This window comes from Channa argus, chromosome 17 (genome assembly GCF_033026475.1).
Source record: "Channa argus isolate prfri chromosome 17, Channa argus male v1.0, whole genome shotgun sequence".
Classification (NCBI taxonomy): Eukaryota; Metazoa; Chordata; class Actinopteri; order Anabantiformes; family Channidae; genus Channa; species Channa argus.
In genome coordinates this window covers 14,085,238-14,105,853 of record NC_090213.1, presented here as the reverse complement: position 1 = coordinate 14,105,853, position 20,616 = coordinate 14,085,238, and the positions used below count along the sequence as shown (strand labels likewise).

General features: G+C 38.9%; 1 protein-coding gene across 3 annotated transcripts in view; it reads right to left on the bottom strand.

Annotated features, from left to right (window-relative positions):
• syndig1l (synapse differentiation inducing 1-like) overlaps positions 1 to 19,867 on the bottom strand; it is a 34,192-nt gene extending 14,325 nt beyond the window's left edge. Inside the window, exons 1-2 of one of the 3 annotated variants that reach the window (XM_067482708.1) lie at positions 19,389 to 19,867; positions 12,836 to 13,505 (exon numbers count right to left, since the gene is read on the bottom strand). In XM_067482708.1, the coding sequence (XP_067338809.1) occupies positions 12,836 to 13,351 (516 nt within the window). In that variant the 5' untranslated portion in view covers positions 13,352 to 13,505; positions 19,389 to 19,867. Of the gene's footprint in view, positions 1 to 12,835; positions 13,506 to 13,824; positions 13,933 to 19,388 lie in introns of those variants that run through there. The other 2 variants (XM_067482706.1, XM_067482707.1) reach the window with 2 other exon arrangements.
• Between the last annotated feature and the right edge of the window lie 749 nt (positions 19,868 to 20,616).

Below are 20,616 nucleotides of genomic sequence, written 5' to 3'. Positions count from 1 at the left end.
AAATGTCTTACAGGTTCATTTCAAACAACCTACTTTTACACCCTTCGTCCCCAACATGTCATTTCACTACAATATTGACACTGTCTCCTCAGGACAATCATAATAATGTCTTTGTTTCGATTGAATAATTTCAATCAGTTGTGTTGATTTTATTGTATGTTTGACATTTGTCTGTCCATTCATGACACAAAGACATTTCTGATCCCAAAAGGTTCTCCTGGTGAAAGGAAGAGTACACAAAGAATATATAATAAAAAATACAAAGACACTGTGTTTATTTCATGTCATTTTTAAAAGGTTTCATTATTCGGTAAGTCGATTTATAAACAGACTCAAGTTTGGGGGAATATTTTTGTGTTAAGGATAAAAGGAAGTGCATGTAGATGTGGTTTTCAAGTTGACTGGATGGGGAAAGAATTTGCATTCATAGGAAAAGGAGAAAGCATTTGCGTAATGAGAAACAAAACATAAATGCGTCACTGTGTGCAGGATCATTTGCTTCTGCGTAATGTCACAGCTCATATTCATGGACTTTTTGTGATGGCCCAGTAGTTTCTCATTAGTTCAGAGAAATGCAGATTCCTACATTTGGCATCTAAACAACAGATGGCATTTAAAAAAAAAGCAATGCATGAAAGTACACTTCATTTCAGATGTGAAATAGTTAGGAATCAAACACACCTCCTCGCTAAAGCCTTATGAAACTATTTCACGCTCCACACAACCGTTCCTTTGTAATGCCTTTAGCAAAAGAGAATCATATATCTGCATACTCTTTAGAGGATCCAACATTCTCAGTCCCAATCTACAATAGAAAATATCATAGGCAATGCAATTTTTGATTCGGCACTTTATGACCACTTTTACTATATACAGTACACACTCATTTTCAGTTCATCTTCCCAAACGACACCAAGAGTAAGATGAGAGATTTATTTCTTTCACTGCATGTAATAAAAAGAAGTCCCAGATTAAGGCCACTGTTTCTGCAAGAGTCATTAAGCTGCATCCTTTTTGCATCATCCTGCTTGAAAGATGATCCAGCATGAGGGTGGAACATGAAAGAAAATGACAAAAAAATCACTGCTAACAAATCATTGTTGTGTAAAAGAAATATGAAGCTGAATATATTAATCGCAAATGGGTGACGTGAATATAGAGGAGGATAAGAAAATATTAATGAGAAGTATTCAAGCATGAAATCACCAGACTAACACAAAGATGGTAAACGGATGGAAACTGTAACATCTGGGGCAAAAGCAACATAAACATAAACATCTTGTCATTTTGATGGGTTCAAAACAACATGTTGCCAAAACAACATGTAACATATATGTCTCCACAAGACATATTTGCTTAACTTGCATCAGACTCACTATTTAACAGTTTTTTTCTAGACTTCCAAAGATTATCTATAAACTGAGAAATCGCATCACCACTGGGTATAAAATGGTTTTTCTTCTATAATTTTACATTATTTCTGCAGTATTTTTTAAATATATTACAAAAGAAACAATATTAAAATAACAGGAGATGATCAAGAGAACCACACATAACACAAGTCCTGAGCTGGATCTGCACTGTAATGTCAGCCAATTTGGAGGAATGCATATTTTTTAATTTAAGTATTTATATTGGGGTCAGCTTAATACAAAAACAGTTTTTGTGGTTGAATAATGTGAATAAACAGGGGCACTAAACACTACACTTCACTGTTTTATTTCAATAAGGAAGAGTATAGCACAACGCGGCTTTGTATTAAAAGTTTAATTACTGTGACTGTGTGAGAGTTAAGGGAATGCGCTTGCTTTAACGAGTAAAACAATTTTCAATTAATTTTAATAACGCACACCGCTTATAGCCATGTTGCCTGATTGATGATGGAAATTAGTGGGTGGGTGGTTAAAATGTGTGGGGGCCCTGCCCACTAACAGTAAGACACTGGATTAATTTGCTCCAAATATAGACCTCGGAAAGACAAATTTTATTTTAGACTCGAAACATGTTTCAGCAAGCAAAACCTTACCAATAAGGTAAGACAGTCACCTTGTGTTGTCATACTTATGAACCTGTTAAAAGCCATAAGCACAAGCTTCTGCTCAGATGATTGATGTACTTCTATTGACTTCAATATACAATACTGGGGTAAAATAGGTCATAGCATAGGCATAATAAAGCCTACATTGTGTATAATGGAATTCTGCCTTCATGGCCTTAAGCAAGTGCAATGGTGCATTCTCTGCAGAACCAACCCTGCTCTGCTCTGTGCCTTAGAGCTCACCAACCTGTCTGCACAGCCTCCATGCTGTTTGGAAAACACACATCACCCTGGGATCCTACCTGTTTAGTTGGTTACCAGTAAAAAGAGAAAGGGACGTTAGAGAGGCTGAAGTGAGTTGGGCAAGAGAACAATAGGGTTGGCTAGATTGGGTACAGAACTGCAGACAGGTCTGCATATACAGGAAACTTCATATTGTCTGTATGCACAGGAAGGTCAATAACCATAAACCTTTCCAGTGCTTTCATAAGAACCAAAACAGATGAAAACAACCCAGCAATTCTCCTGCAAAGCTGTTTCACGCACCGATTTTCATGCACCGGGTCAGGTCACACTATTATCTTTGCTTTTTACTGAAAACCATGTCATTCATGAGCTCAAACCAGGCTCTCTGCAAACTGCAAACGTTACAGGTCATGGAAAGCCTACAGTATTGGACTACATAGTCCTAATGACTATGTATGCTTTGCTGCTAGTTGTCCTCAGATTTGTCTCGTGGAGCATAAATCCTGTCAACATGAGGCAACAGGCTGACAGGTAACAAAGACCTAATAGATGGTTTCACCACTCTACCATGACAGCATAACCAGGAGGAGAGCTTATGTAATTTATCTGGCCTCCAAATATAGTAGGAAATGTGCCCCTGTCCGACTTTTATACATTCTTCCAACCTGGATATTAGTTTTTAAACCTTGGCTTATTTGTCCAGGCTTTATATCAAGTACATGTCTTGTACTTAACACCTGATATGAGGATCATATATGAGGGAATAGGAATTTGAACGTACCTTTGAAGTGAATTCAAAGATTGTATTTACGCATAAGTGGGGTAAAAGTTTGAACACAGATCTGTGCAGACATTAATTTCAAGAAAAACTAGTGACAGTGCTTTGTATTTAACTTTGACAGATCTACTGTAAATACAAATAATGCACATTTTAATTTATTTCCGTTTGATTTGAGTTAATTAAAAATCATAAAAAATCTGTCAAATCGGTTATGTTGTATTGTGCCTGTAGCGGCTTCTGGCATCTACAGCCACTGAACATTAATCTGCATTCAAAGGATCAGTAAAATGTATTTAAAACCGACTGATTTGATATAGCCTCAAGAAAAGTTAATTTTCATCAATGTTTCATTTAAAAGGGAAAAGAAAAAGATCATATGTTAACAAATTGATTGTGGCGTACTTCCACATTGGCCCACAAAACTGTTACCAAGATGCACATGGTCCACATTACGATTTCCTAATGTTGCCCACATAATCCAAATGTTAACAAAATGCATTTTCAAAGGAGGCCCACTTAAGAAAAAGCAGATATGGTCCAAATTTGACCAAAACATGCATGGACCACATCTTTAATGGCCTAATTGGACCACATAATAAAAGACAGATTTGGATGTTAAATAAATGCATACGAGTTACATTTACAAAATAAAACACAGATATGGCCCAAATGTTACTCAAGTGCAGTGAGCTCCTAGTTAACCTGTGTCCTCTCTCCATGCATTTATAGGTCACCACTGCACAACATTCATTTTCTGTCTTTTTTTTTCTTATATTTGTGCTTCTCCCTCTCTGTCTCCCTCTCTCTGCATCTATCTGCAGGTGTCCCCGACTTTGGAGCTGCCTGTTTTCCAGTGTGCAGCTACTGGTCCTCCCAACCTGCCCAATGCTTTGTTGTTACTTTGTGTTGCTCTTTTCTTTTCTCTCCCCACTTTCCACTCACCCCAACCAGTTAAGGCAGATAGCTGCCCACCCTGAGCCTGGTTCTGCTGGAGGTCTCTTCCGCTAAAGACAGGTTTCCTCTTCCATGTTGCCTAGGGCTTGCTCAAGGGGGATTTGTTGGGTTTCCTCTACATATCTGTATAGTCTTAAATTTCTTATGTAAAGTGCCCGGCACACATACCAAACCATACATATGGTCCAGATGTTACCAAAATGCATATGGCCCATTTTGGAGTTTCTGATTTCACAAGCACCACAGATACTGAACACATGGAACAAAATTAAAGAAAGAAGATCAAAAATTATCTTTTCAACCTTTTTTTATGTGTGTGGCTACTCAAAGGGGACGTGTAAAGAGAAGTCTGAATGCAGAAACTACTTCACAGCCAAAGGAAGTTCAATTATTTGGCTGAATGCATAATCAAATTTAATGAGGAAAGGCCATTAAAGATGCAATACTGCACAAAATGACATTTTCAGCACATTTACAAAGCTGATGCATAATTGGTTTTCATGGGAAAACAAAAATTCCATGCATTGTGTTATCTGTTTATCTTAACAGTCCAACATCCATCCATGCCATTTGAAATGGGAATAGAAGAAAGTCATAATGATCTGTCCCATCTTCCCCTCGTATTTAATTGCACTTCTACAAAAGATGTCACATGTTGACTTTGCATAAGAGTCATCTGCAGGTCATCTGGCCTCCCTGTCTGGTACACAACGGTTCTAGCAAAGAAGACATATAGTCACACCTTCTGCATCCTAATGCACCATCATTGTAATATACACTCAGTCTATTCATGCTCCAGATGGTCATGTTAAGTTATGCTGGGGCAGGAGCCTATTGCCACAGATGTGACTTAGTTGCTGTCTTAAGGGTTTGCAATTCATCAGGAAGTGTGACAAAATTCTTCCAGAGGGTGCAGCTGGTCAAAAGCAATACAGGCTTTACCACAGGGTTAACAAGAACTTGTGATTTACAAGGTGCCTGGTCTTAGCAGGCCTATGGGGTCCCCCACACTCAGAGCCTCAGAGGGACACTTAGTCAAAGAGTGTGTGATCACAATGATAAGAGCCTCGTCATGATGCTGTCTCCTCAAGCATGCATTACAGTCGTTTGGAGGATCTACTACCTGCGCTGAATTAATAAACAAAATAGTAGATTTTTTCTTTTGCCATGTGGCCTCTTATGGACACATGTGCAATTTAAAAATGTGTAATGATGCTACAACAGGGAAAGGCAACACATCACACTTAGTATTCACATCGCGCTGTGCAAACTGGTTGAGATGCACAAGCAAGTCCGTGTTCTGAAGCAAAGAAATCAGTGATTAAGTATACCAAAAATAACAAGAAATCCTTGCCCTATTAAGTCCCAATACCTCTTGTACACCTACAACTGAAAATGTAACAATATTAGTATTAACACTAATCATATATTGGCTGTAGAAGAAAATGCACATCAATCAATAGTGGTTTAACAAGTAGAAATACAATACTTTCCTACATAAAAAAAATTGACCTCAAGGCTGCAGTAAAAGGAAACTAGATTAAAAGATATAAATATTAGTTATAGCGCTGCATGTACATACCCATGTAATCAACCTTGCACACAACAAAACCAAATGAAAAGATCTATAAATCCAACACCGTGGTATGTTAAGTGCCACTCTCACTAAGATTACAGCTGCCGTACAGTGGAACGTCTAGCATATATAATTGAGCAGGTAATTGATTAGCCTGTGCATATAGCCCTTTAATATGGAATATGACAAGGCTCGATTACATACACACAAAATCAGAAGGAGTCAAGTCAGACCTGCCTGACTAATGGAAAGAGACAGAGTGAGGCTGAGCATCCCCAAAGTATTTTAACTGCACACCAATTCTACATCCCCAAAATGGTCTTTTGTCTTCCTAGGTTATTTGTGAATAAAATCATCTAAATCCATGTGCATCCAGAAGAATGATCGACATTCACTACATGTCTCTCCCCAAAAGAACTGCTATGATTTTTTACATGTAATTATCCCCAAAGGGCTGCTATTACTCAAAACTCATTGCATTACTAAAGCATATTTCTCATTATTCATTTTTTAATAATCTGAGCTGCCATTCAGGCAAGGATTAAAGAAGCATCAGTAAGTTTTGGCAGAGAGGCAAGACTGTGCTACTTTATTCTTCTTTCGGGAACTTTATTCACAAAGATGAATGAGGAGGGTCTTTTATTTCTATTTTCTATTTAACTATTACAAAAGCCATTCTCCCAACCAATCTATCACCTAAAACTGTTTCTCCAGTTTTTTCAACATGTAAAATGTGACACTTACATTCATGCTCTCATAAGATGTATAACGTATCAGTAATGTGAAATAAGATTCAACGCTTTTAACATTCCAGACTAACTGGGTATCCCTTAATCAGAAGTAGAGGCTAAAACCAGTCGTGTGTTTGGGTGGTCCTCTCAACTTCTATGGAAAAGAGGTTTATCGCTAAGAAGTGATACCATTGCTGACAAAATGGGACAATCATGCTTGTTTGTACACACAAAAAGAGTTGTACATCTTGGAGCACAAAAGCTGTTTACAAGTATCTTACTGGGTGATTTTATGCAAGTCTCTTTTTCTCCGTCTATTGCTTTAAAATTCTGTACCCCTAGTTTCTGCCAATTTGGAACAACCGATCCTGCAAGCGGCTGTTGCTGCTACCTGCCAGTTATGCTTTGGGAAGAGATGTAATAGACAGAAGGAGAGTGTAGATAACCAATAGGCATGAGCCACTCATTAGGACTGTGTCTGAAATCTCTGCAGTGGTGGGTGAGTGCTCTCCCTCTGCACCACAGGGCGTGCCTCCCTCTCTGACTTTGGTTACTGAATCTACAACTGTGATTGGATAAATTTCGACCTCAAACTTATCATTCATTACTTCCTCTGAATGGGAAATTTAGTGCGAGTAAACAATGTTTTAGCAATTAATGTTTAAACTATGATCCCATGATTATGAATACAACCTCTCCACAATAATTCCTCACTCTTCTGAGCATTTTATGTTATCATTCATTATCTCAATTATTAGATCTCCTCAGGGGCTCGTCTGCTTCATTTTCTGCTGCAACCCCCTTTATTCGCCAAGTGCTCATTTATATGATGTATGGTGCTATGTTACCACGTGCCAAGGGGAAGGGAAGAAGGGCAGATCAAACGATTTCTGAAATGCACTGAATTAGACTGAATGGTCATTTTATTTCCAAGCAAGCAAACAATATCAGCCTGCCAGCTGAGTCACGCTGGAGCGCTTTCATTTCATTTCACTTCACATGTGTTTGTATGATGCTGTGCTACTGAGTAGGTGCATTTAAATTTGTACTTGCACACATCTTCTAAGAGAACTATATGACCGTGGAGGAGAATGTTAGTGTCATCTGAAATATAAATTCAAGTTGGTCCGAAATATGCTCTGCCTTTTACAACATTTGGAGTGCTTTATATTTACAGCATATTTGGAGTGTTTACAAATTCAAACCTTATTCATGTCCTGCAAACAGATTGACAATTTGCCAAAACCATTGTATAATTTCAGTGGGAAAATCTTTAGGTTTGAAAATCTGGATACTTAGTGCTGCTCTAAGTCCTGTAGAAATGCTGGCACAGATTGTTTTATTGTTTCCTAAAAGAAACACATGCTTCACCAAATGAAAAAGAAAATAGAGGAAAATGTAATTTTGGCAGGAATTTGTGGAAACTCAATAACATTTCAAGGTGACTGAACATCTAAGAGTTCCTAAGAAAAACAATTTTAGATGCCTGGCTGGATTGTTGTAACTTCAGCTGATGGTAATTAGAGTTAAACAAAGTACCACAAAGTGAAATATAATAATTTGTTCTAACTTTCAGTTACCAGAATTAATTTAAACATTTCCACATCTGAAGTGACACAGATGGTTCACAAGACCTAGAAAAGTCTGGCTGATTTAACTATTTGTTTTTCATAAGTTTTAAGGCATTTTAACATGTTTTGCTATTTGCTATTTTTCCCATTACCACAGAGTGACAATCCCTATAGCTCAGAGAGACACACCAAAGCATGGGATAGCTATGCCTAGTTAACTGAAGAGCACTAGCTTTAAAATCCATGGGACAGACCCGCTTACTGTTAAACTGAAATGAGCCATGCGATTGTCTATCATTTACTCCTAAATTAGAAATGGGATATCTCTGAATGAGATATTCCGCTACAATATATAACACAGGCTTATATTGAGTGCTGGACCTTTTTAGAAAAGGAACAGTATGTGTGCGCTGAACTGAAGCATGACTACAATTTCAATTTAATGTCCTCTCAGATTTAGGGAGAATAGATAACCCCAAACTTACTTGGTGCTGCAGAGGTAAGACAGAGGGCAGTTAGAAATATATTTATTTTAAAACTAATGTCTATTGATTTCAAACCCATGCCCACGATTTTAACAGTCCAATCCATGTGCTAAAAATCCACATTGCTTTTAGAGTAGAAATATTCCATTTTTACTGAAAGGCTGCATGTGAGCAATACCACATATTCAAATTCTTATGTTAATTTGAAATGTACTGATGAATGCTAATTTCAAACAGTGCAAAGATGCAACAGATGGCTGACAAATAGAAACGGCGGTCTTATCCAGACCTCAAGTGCTTATTTTAATGCAGGTTGAAACTCATGGAAATTTTTATAGGTCAAACCTGCAGATCAAAGAAATCTACGACCATGTTAGTATCACATATACATAATATAAAACCCATTTGGATACAGAAGGCATTCATTTTGCTATAGCTGGTAAATGTATTCCCAATCATTAGTTACTTCTCTGTATAGTTAACACATTATTTGTGGGGTCTGTCATTCTAGAAATTCACAAGAGTTGACCAGCTATTCATTTTTTCAAAGATGTATATTTGGGTGTGTTCAAGCAGAGCTTTGGTGAATATAGAGCATATTTATGATCAATAAATATTTCAAACAAAACTCTGGGAACTGCAAAGTGTTCCTAGTATAGCAACCAGTATCTGCAGATGTCATCAAATCAACCAGAAGCTACATGATTACAACTGTCTGCAAACTCAGACTCTGCTAAGGAAGTAGGGCAGCAATGGGACCTGGTTAAAATCAAGGTAAATTCATTTCAACTGGTTCATTAACCCCAGTTAACTCCTAAATCTGAGGCTACCAATACTATTTTCAAAGATAAATGGTTCAGACTAATGCCCAGACCTGTCTTGCATTACCACTTTGTTCCTCCTAATACTACACTTTATACTACCTGATACTACACTGCTGTGTCTGCGTGACGATCTGACATATTATTATTATTATTATTATTATTATTATTATTATTATTATTATTATTATTATTATTATTATTATTATTATTATTATTATTATTATTATTATTAATAATAATAATAATAATAATAATAATTCATTTTATTTATAAATCACTTTACGTTTATTGAGAAATCTCAAAGTGCAAAACCTGTTTTTTCAGATAACAACCTTAGAGAAGTTCTACGTATTAACCATCAAATAAGGGCCTTGCAGAGATGGGTGTGGGGGGGGAGGGGTTTGGTGGGTGGCTGGGGGTACTTGGCAGACCTCCAGTGCTTACTGTACACTTGTCAAGGCTAGAGATGATAAAAAGCTATAGATGACAGTTACTTGGTTGTCCAGACCCGAGGCCTACAACATGGAAAGACTATGTTGTGTTTGGCCGAAGGCAAAACCTCTTTACTTTAATCTTCTACATAAAGGTCACAGTGCAGAAGGGTCAGATTCAGAGTTTTTTTTTTCTGGGCACTTTAGCAGGGCTAGGTCCTCTATTCCATATATGTGTTCACTAACTGTACTTCTGTTTGTCTACAATCCTGAACAATATGAAATAAAATGAGATGATGAAAAAGAAAGAAGAGAAAGTGCTGTTTCTTGGGGTTATGCATCAGATAAGTCTTTTATGATTAAAAGTAACAAAGAGAACAATTAATGAAGGGAAGTGTTACGTGGAGATGCAAGGAACGGAAACAGCAACTGATAAAAAGAATACATTTTTTTAAAAACAACATGACTTAATTTTAACAACAAATGTGTTGGTGTTTTGAATAAAAAAAGGTTGTGCTCCGCAATTAAGCTTTAGGGGAAAACAGTGTGAGGTTATGTCCCACTGAGATTGTAAGACTTTGCAAGTTTGACAGAAAGGGAAATTAAACCAAAAAAATGTATTTTAAATCTCATAGATGAAATTTCTCGTCCACTTGCCAGTTTCCTTGGAGGTTTATATGTAATTTGTGTGTGCGCTTAGATAATTGGGAGAATTTGTACTTTATTTAAAAACATTTGAATAAAAGACAGAAAACCAGTGGACTAGCTTCACCCAGGTGTCTTTACAAGCACACTAGGTTTTAACATCTGTAAGTTAAAGGGAAAGTTAACCCAGCACATCTGACACCATCTGGAGATTATGACCTTTTATGAACTGGTAAAGATTAAAAGATCATTATTTTACATTGTGTCCAATATTGTATGCAACACCTGGTGAACATATGGCACTCTACACCTAAACGGACTTTTCTGACCCTTCCTCATAAAAAGCCTTCATAAAATTCTTGTCCAAAATAATAACTATTAATAACTAAGCCTTCTTAAATCACAGTAACTCTCACTAGTTGTGATCTGTTCTGCATTAGCATATTTGCTGCTCTTTCACCCTGTTGAGAACACGCATTGGTTTAAGAAGTGCTTGCTAATCTCTAATAAAGCTTTCTGTCATTGTCAGTATTTTTTTTTATCTCAACTAGCTACAAAATGCTGATAAAACTTTTTCAGATGACATATATAATATGGATTTGCAAAGGCAGTCTCATTCTGAATCGCCAGATTGTGATGATTATGGATTAGACAGCAGATTCAATTAAGCAACATGATTGGTGCACAATATAATTTTTAGGGACACAAACTCTATTCTTGCTGCTGAATCAGGCAAAAGCTATTACGCCTGAAACCCATTCTTTCACTGAATCAATGCAACTCACTGAGGAGGAGCTGTACTGTATATCAAGAGAATCAGAAAAAGTAGAGAGGAATTAAAAGCTTTAAGAACATTGTTGAGATGTGAAGTCAGTTAAGGCCTGGTGGCACCAAAAACAACAAAGCTAATAAGTTCCACAACTTCTTCCAGCTCCTCCCCACTCAGGAAAGCTTGCTGGTTGTCAAAGTGCTTTTCCATTTAATGGCATGACTAAAGGTTCAGACAAATGCCAAAAAAGTTCATGTAAATCTCACATTTACCTGTCACATACAGTAATGTACTGTCAGCATAAGCTTAGACAGGAAAATTAAGAGTGAAGCCAAAAGCACCTCTGCGATAGAGATGTTTTCCTAAACACACATGATTAAAATATAATTTCAGATTGGACCTTTAAAGGAACCCTGTGGGGTTTTTATTCAGTAGAAGTGCTAACAAGGACAGATAATTTTACCCTGTTTAGTCCCTGTTTTTGTGCGTGACACACTACACATTCCTGATAAAAATGCATCGCTATTTTTCTGATCTGCGGCTGCTGGTGTCCCCACAGAGGCAGTGACCCGCCTTTGATTGCGAAATATCAAACACGGATACGAACATTGCAGAAACTGTGAGCAAAATTAAATATAAACACCAACAAGTCTTTGAATGTCAGCCGAGGGACTTCCTTGTCTGAGGTCTTCACATTGTGTTAGACTCCGGACAGAGTGGTAGAGACACCCAGTACTTTGTGGTGTCAGTGGTCAACTGCTGAGAGGCTACATAATGAGTCCCACTGCGTATTTTTACATCTAAAAGCAGGCTGTGGGGCCTGATGGTGCTTTTTTTATGTGCCTGTTCATTTGTGAACACTAAATGTGTTGAAAAAATATGAACAATATGGTGATGTGTTCACTTAACCTTTGAACAGCTATGAGGAGCCTCCAGTTTGTGCATAACATCATGTCTCACTCATGTCTTTTTCTCTGCACATCCACCAGCTGTATCACAGCAGAACATTTGTACGTTGTTTGCTCTCTGGTAAGTGAGTGAGACACACATTTCTTTATTCTGCAGAGCGAGCTCTTAGCCCTATCTGCTATTGTATTGTTGGATTTCAGCAAACTTCTTTTTTATCACAGAAATTAGGGTCAGTGAACCAGTGTGTGGCACTCAGTCCATCCGGGTATCCATGACAGTGACCAAGCTCAACATACTGTTCCACTTCTCCAATCCCCTAAATCCTTTGCTACGGTATGAGCTACTGGGTTGTGCCAGCTGAGAATAAAAATACTCCGGTTAATGCTGTAGTATGATTGCACCTAACACCACCGTGCACTGTAAGGTAGGTGTGGATGATTTATTATCATCTAATGACAAATTTTACTCGAGGTCAGTGGATCAAAAGCGATTTGTGGTTAGCAAATCAGTGGGATCCAGGCACGGTGCATTTTGGAGTAAAGGTATAAGTGTATAAACAGCACACATATATGAGCATGTTGTTGTTTGTGATTTTCATAACACAATCACAGGTGTTCAAGCCTTTTCCTGAAAATGTAGTTTTTACTTTGAAATGTGTCACCTGTTCTAATCTCTTTTTAACTCAAATGTATGATTCTGTACTGGATCACCAAGGACACAAAAACACTCTTTGTAGAGTTTAAGTATCTTGATGGCAAAAACTCGAGGTTAACAGCTACATACTTTACTTCTTTTGAGATTTGTCAGCATTTTACTCATCAGGTTTGACACTGAGCATTACCTGCAACGTCCCCTTATCCTACATTCACTCTTACCTCATACTCTACATACTCCTCTTCCTCCACCTCATAGGACACTGTTTGGATCTTGATATGTTCGCCGTCCTCCAGCAGCTTAGCCTGTGGATCCTCTGTAGCAGGCGTGTCTGTCCCCGGTGTGTTAGACGCCTCCTTAGCCTTCTTCTCTGTGAAGGTGGTCTCACAGCACTCGTTTTTGTATTCCTTAGCCTTGATGCTGCCGCTGTCCTCCTTGTACAAAATGAAGTTGGGCCTGTAAAAAGCCTCCACTGCCAGATGCAGTGAGGTGGCATCCAAAAGCTGCTGCGATTTCATCTTCCCATTGGTACTGTAACCTCCACCACTCACAACGTTGCTGTTGCTCACCTTTACGCCTCCTCCTCCTCCGCCCTCACCTCCACCTCCTCTTCCAGCGAAATAATTAATAATGTTTTCCTGGTACTGGTTATTAGGGATGTCACCCCCATAACCATTGACCATGTGCTTACTGTTTTTGTCCAGCAATGGGTTCTGGAGTTCACTGAGATTTTCCATAGCGGCAGCAGTCACGGGGAAAGCGCAAGGAGCTTCTCAGGAATTTGAACTCAAGCAAGGAGATGGAAGAGTGATGGGTGCAATGGGCTCGTCACAGACGGGGGCCGATGTCAGTCAAGGTGTCAATAGCAATCAGCATTCAGCACTCTGACATCTAGAGAGGAGACAAAGAGCAAAAGAGGAAGAACAGTTTTTAGACTCAATGCAAAACTTCGGAGAATTGTTGCTGACATCTACCTGCAGGTAACAGCTCAATAGCAATGACTTATACAGCATCCCTCTTGTCACAAGCTGCACCCTGCAGATGATTCAATTAAGTTTAATTTGCTTCCTCACTATAGACACATAAACACTCAGATAGTGACAGCAATGCATCACATCATTGCCATCTACTTAAAATACATTAGCTTATTATCCTCCCCCATCTTCTGTGTGTGTGTGTGTGTGTGTGTGCCCGCACTTTGTGTATATACCTTATTGGATTGTTATCGCTCCATTGTTTGGATCTTATTAGGTGTCGTCAAGGTGTCATCAGCCTCTGTCGGATACGGATCAGATGAAGCCTCCTACACTCTCCCAGATCCGTGTAAATCTGGCACTGACATTTATTAAATTAGTTTGACATTAGCTGATGTTTTATTTTTTTAAATGGGGCTAAGCCTCAATAACACATCTCACAGATCTTAAAAATATTTAAGTAGTATGATTAACGGTGACAAGTTAATTAAGATGGCCAAGTCTTTCTATAAATATTGTGACATTTCGACATAAATGTAAACCAGAGGTGCACAACCTTACAGCTTTTTCTTCCCAGCTATTCGGAGTTCTCTGCTTCTCAGTTGTCACTCTTAACCTTGGTATGATAAAACTGCCTTTATAATAAAAATGTGAAAAGTAGATTATATCTTGGCATCTTCTGAGCAATCATATAATTGTGAAATGCTGCAATATTACTTAACTTTAAGAGAAGATATTCCCCACATAAGCAAAAATAATGACACTATTGCAATGGTATAGCAAATATGGTGATAGCATGTTGGTCAACTTCCAGGTTAGTAACTTAGACTAATCATCTCTTAGATGATTCCTGTGTTTCCTTTCATCACAGTGTTGTTCAAGAAACATTTGCTGATTCCTATTAAACCAAAACATTGTTTGATTTAACCTTCCTGTGTTATGCACTTGTTCAAACATCCATTAACTGTGTACTGTGAGCTCAACATACTGAAACTTCTCATCTCTGTAGTGCTGTCATCATATCTTATTTAGTTCCAGAGTGTAGGTTGTTATGAAACAGTACTCTAAGAATAGCCTCCCACTGGACAGGATGTAGTGGTCACATTGCATCACTGTCCTGACTGATTATTAAGTGACGGGTCATTGTTGTCATTCGTACACTCTTTATTCTTTGTTGCTCCATCCTTTTTCCTTTCTGCTTTCACCTTTAACACTTTAATCATCACTTTAATCAACACTTGTATGCTTTTCAGGTTGCAGTTGTTTAATCTCCAAACTTTTCTTTCTCTTCTTTTTTCCTGCCAATGTAGGAGTTTTGTTTGCTGTTCGTGTTTTCTGCCCCATGAATAAAATACAAGCCCCATGCTCCCAAGCTTCCTGAAGCCCAGCAAGCACCGGACAGACAACAAAGTTTTCAAGGTTCCTCCCTGTTGGACCCCCTGTGTCTGAATGTGCTGACATTGTTGTTCCACACCAGTGCACCCTTTGGTCCACACACAGCTCCAGGAATACACACTTCTGCAATTCTTGTGAGTGTGCGAATATCTCAGTTACGAACAAATTCTGATGAAAAGCTGAAGATGAGCAGCTGCTGAGTTTGCTATGTACTTTGGAGGCAGCTTTAAGGTCCAATACACCGCTGCTTTTGTGGGTCAGAATGGTGTCTGACCCAGGTTCAAGTCCCGTAGTTGTGTTTGCGCAGCTGAATATTGTTCCCCAAACACTCCAAGGGTAATAACTGTTAAAGGATGTCTTTTATAAAGTTTTCCCTATTTAGTTTGAGGGTCCCCAGATGGATAGACGTCATATGACTGTAAAACCGCAAATTTGGTATTTGGGTTATTGACCAATATAACTAAAATTTGATTAGAATTTAAAATGTGATTTTAAATTACCAGTGCCCTGCTTACTATGAGTGATGAATTACCAAACAGTTACATAAGTTCAAGATTTTTTTTCGATGCTTGTGTGTTTTTAATTTTAGCCACTGAAAGCTAGAGCATGCAACATTTTCAAATAATATGCAGCATAACTTCTTTTTTAATGTGAGAATGTTTTGTGAAATTAAACGGATTTCAAATAACATTTTTACCAAATTCCTTTAACATTTTGCCTGTATAAGTTGTTTGTCCCCATACTCTCATGCAACCAACAAGACCATTTGTTAAAGAGACCACTCCTAGGGACCAAAAATGGTGGCTGCCATCTCTAACAACACAATGGCGGCTTGTATTACACTATACAGTAAACAGTCAAAAACACCAGATTAGAACTGTGCTGAATTTACAACTGTTGGAACACAAACACAAAGTATAAAAGTAATAATGTGTCCACTGGAAATCTGGTATCGACATGATAACTTAAAAACATAAAAAATAAAAAGTCAAAACTGTATATCTAAATTTTCTAAAGCAAACAAACTAAAAGTATCAAACATGCCACTCCATCTCATTTCTGTACACATTGGCAAAGCTTCATCAACCTAAAAACACTGCTGTTAAAACAAATCTGAAAGGTACAGCAGACTGATTCATCGCAACAAGCAAGATAAGTTCAATATCAGTCGTTCAAAGATGTTAGATTGCTGACATTTTCTGTCAAACAGACTTGTCAGTTTGTTTGTTTGTTTACATAACTTAGTCCTTACTTTTAATTTCATTGTTCTGTGCTTGTGTTGAGTGTGTGGGTGCGGGCACTGCTCGGCCCACCCCACATGTCTCTGTGTGTATATTCATCTCCTGTTGCTGACTTGTGATAATAATTAATATGTTGTTAATTTACCATGGACCTACAGTGATTGACAGCATGTGTTTTTGTTGCAGACGATGTTTGTTATGAGGTGCTATTGTTTCATTTAACTTATGTGTAAATGAGCTTGGTCTATTGTTTAGTGTTCAGAGGGGTTATTATATGGGCATGTATCTCAATAGTAGACCGGGATGGCTGGTTGGTTAAGGTGATGGACTTAAGATCTGATGGGTTAATGCCCTCGTGGTTTCAGAGCCCACTCCTTGTAGGTCACCTGCAGACAGGAAGCATTTACTTACAGATCCCGTTTCATGTAATGGTGTTTTCATACCTTTAGTGCTTTTGCTCTGATATAAGTCAGTATTTAACAGGACAGTCTAATGTTTTCCAATCCGTAAATCACTACTGCATTGATACAAAAGCACCACTGTAATTCCTGTGAGACAGTCTGCTTGAGGACAAGTCGCTTTCTACACCACAGTTTTTGATGGTGGAATATTGCAGCTTAAAACAATCCGGACGTTACTCTTCTATCACAGACAAAAACATCCATTTTTATTTTCTTCTCATTAAGGTTTTCCAAACAGACCAGTGCAGCAAGTAATACAAACAGATCAATAGTAATAAACTCACTCTCTTTGACAAGGTCTAAGGAAGCACATAAGTACAATGCCGCCATCCTGCATGTAGCCACATTGAGTATTCTTATAATAACTTCCCTGCTTCACCCAGTGAAACTCTGATACTCTGCACAAATGCTACAAGCTGACAGCGGATTACTTTTGGTGTCATTACTTAGGAATGCTCTGAGAAATCTTCTTGGTGTTGTCATGCTTCTAAATTCTTTGCTGCTCTGTTCTTGTTACAGAGAGAGTCTTTTTCAACAAATAGGAATTTATTTCAGTGCAAGCTGAGCAATGTAGGACACCTCAGGATCAGTTGAGCTGAATGTCATAGAAATAGCCATGGTGCTAACTTGTTTGTAGGCGTTTCTGTTTTTCTACGAGTAAAATACAGTACATGTGTATTAGTGGGTGGTTGTGCTTGTTAGAGATGGAGAGAGTGACAGAGACAGAAGGGGGCAAAGAAAAGACACACCATACTTATATGTGATTGTCTGCTTGGCTGCATTTGGGCATGTTCATAGACAGCAGTGGTTGAGAGGTATAAAGAGCTGGGAGGTACGGCTGAAAGCAAATGAGGCAGAGCAAACGCTGAAAAACAATACAGCACGACAGAGATGGCAAAAGCTCAGCCCTGTGTGCTGCAGTGTTGCTGTGCAGGAAAGGTGTCCGACAAGGGACAAACACATTACTGAACAACCTGTAAGCATCCAATTGCAGGAGAGTACGAATAAGACCGTCGCATTGCTAAGATGCCAGTCACACTGATACAGTACGTCGGTGTGCTTCAACTCTATTACACTTAAGTCAGCACACTGTCTTTGCCTGTGTCAGCCCAACGCCAATCAGCCTTAGACCTCTGACCCTGAAGTCAGGAGTGGGTATTATCAGCCAGGCCTTGAGGCCAGCATGGTGAGATGCAGCTGAACTGCATTTGTCTTATCTGTTGGCTATGTTTACCAACCCATTTCATCCAAGCTGTGTGTCTCACAGCTTTTCCTGGATACCGCTCACCGAGCTCGACAGCAACAACTTCATCTTTCTGTAATTTAATTTTGAAAGCAGTGGCTGGCGTGTAATATGCATAATAAGGTAACAGCAGGTAGTTATTGATGATCATAGATCAGGACAATGGAGGAGAGCTCACTGCATGATATGCAAATACACCCCAAACCACATTTGTCAGGGAACCTTACCCTGTCCTCAGCACACGCAAGCCCACAGATAAATTAAGCAACAGAAATATAACCATCCTCAAAGGAGACATTGCAAAATGTCATAATTTACTTGAAATGAATCTGGATCCTATTCCTTTGTGAGCAGCGTCTGTTAATATGTAGCCTGTCCTCGCTGTCTACATGTCTTTCTGAGGAGATGATAAAAGACTAAACCCTTAGAAAGGAGCGTTCCGCAGAGGAGTCAGCACTACACGCTCATCACTTTGCTTAGTGTTTTCCAAATCTCTGTCAGATGATTTGAAGTGTCCATTGATGTGTAAATCCACCCCTGAAAACCTGATCCACACGTGCTTGAATAATTGAAATGGAGGTTTCTGTCAGTAGCAGCCATGTGCAATGTTGCTAGAGTGGTTTGTTGTTGTAGGGAGGCAGGGTCTTCATTGATTTGATGGCAGGACACCAACCACTTTTTATACTGACCTTAGTTCCATTTATTAAAACTGTATTCCAAGCAGGAATTAGAGCTGACATCACCTGTGCCCTCCCAGTAGCTGCAGGCACCAGGGGGTAGATCAGAGTGTATGTCTACTAGACAGAAAGAGGAGGCGAGACATGACACAGGCTCCTCGCTGCCTGTCTTCTTTTCGCCTAAGCCCCCGAATCTTTGACGGAACAATTACCCTTGGTATTTTACTTTGTCACCTTAAACACGGACTTTTTTGATGTATAAAAAGAAAGATAACAATAGTAAAACAGCCCGATCAGAGACTCAGAATCACTCTTTTACTGCTCTTTGTTGTTTTAACTTGGCTTTTTTTGTTGTTGTTGTTGTTTTGCAGAGTGAAAAATAGTCCTGAATGTCCTCTTTGGTAAAGTGCTGTGAGTAACCCCTATATAGAAAAAGATAATATTACATACAGTGCAGAGCCCACAGATGACTTCATGCCAAAAGCATATCTCAGTCATAACGCAAACACATTGGGTTTATGATCCAGCAGTGGCAGGTGGAAACTGTGTGCAGAGTTCTTTATCAACGACATCCTCCCTTACAACACACACACATTGCAATGCGACACATTCGACACTTACTTCTGTTAATTACTGAGGAATGAACATGTGCCTTAATGTAAAAACACTGTGCGCAAAGACAACGATCGGCTCTGAAACGAGCGCCATTGTAAGAAAACTGTAAGAATATGAATGGTATTAATATTAATAAAATCAGGAAACATGATGATATTGTTTTTCTACCTGAGTTATGGGGAATCCAAATGTTGTTTGGGGGACGCAAACACTCGCTGGTTCCCGGCTGTACATTGTGGCTGGGATGCTGACGGTGTCGCCCAAAGGAAAAAGACATTGCTCAGACTTTCTCGCTCGAAGAAATCATTTCGGACGAACAGGTCTCCGCTCGTAATGTCTTTCTCTCCCTCTCTTCTACAAACGTAAAGGTGTCTCCCCCTCCTTCCAGTTAAGCGTTTACATTGAGAGTCAGGTGAAATGTTTTTTTTTGTTTTTTTTGCCTTCGTAAAGTTAAAAACAGCTTCTGTGAGGGAGAGCGACAGAGAGACGAGTCCTTGTTCGGAGACGCGGATGGAGAGAATTGGAAAGGAGTCTTCGCGGTGCGCGCACCGGGAGAAAGCTGCTTCCGCCCTCTCGGTGCGCATGAATGTACTTTGACTGAGTACTTTCAGCTTGTGAGCGAGGTGACTGTTCTCTAAGAGCGGGTGCTTTTAGCTGCATGTCAGGCATCAGGAGCTGGAGCTGAACACTGACCACTCCTATAATAACCCTCAGTAGGAGCAATTTAACATGGAATTAACACACTAACTATAAAAAGGATTGACAAACAGCTATAAAAGTACCTTTCTTAAATACCCACTACAATTCACTGTGAAGGGGGCAGTGATGAAAAATTAGAGAACTGTCTCAACACAATATTTTTACTTATATTACTATAAAAGAAAGTGTAGTAATATGCCTTGTATTCAACCAGATGTTAAACTGGTGCTGTTTCCACTGTCTTACATGGCCTCTGTGTATGTTCTTCCTGAATAAATCCATTGCAACGGAGCCTTCTGAAATCTATTATCTACTCAGAGTAATCATAATGTACTTCTTCAGAGTAATGTTTAATATATCTAAAACACACACACACACACACACACACACACACACACACACACACACACACACACGTGGATCCTTCCTGAAGATTCTTCCATTTTCTTGAGGGGTTATTTATGGGGAGTTTTTCCTTATCTGATCAAACCAGAGGTATCTTGATCTGCTTTTGCTGTAGTTGTTCTCCATTCACCATGGGGTTAGGAGTGGGTGGGCCGGAATATGTGGCTGTTCACAGGATTAGTCAAACAGCTGTCACTCAAGGTTACTAAGCCAAGTGTGTTGTCAAGATTCAACTACAGCAAATACAACAACCTACTGTGGCAATAAGGACTTTTTTTTACTTTTCACTTAT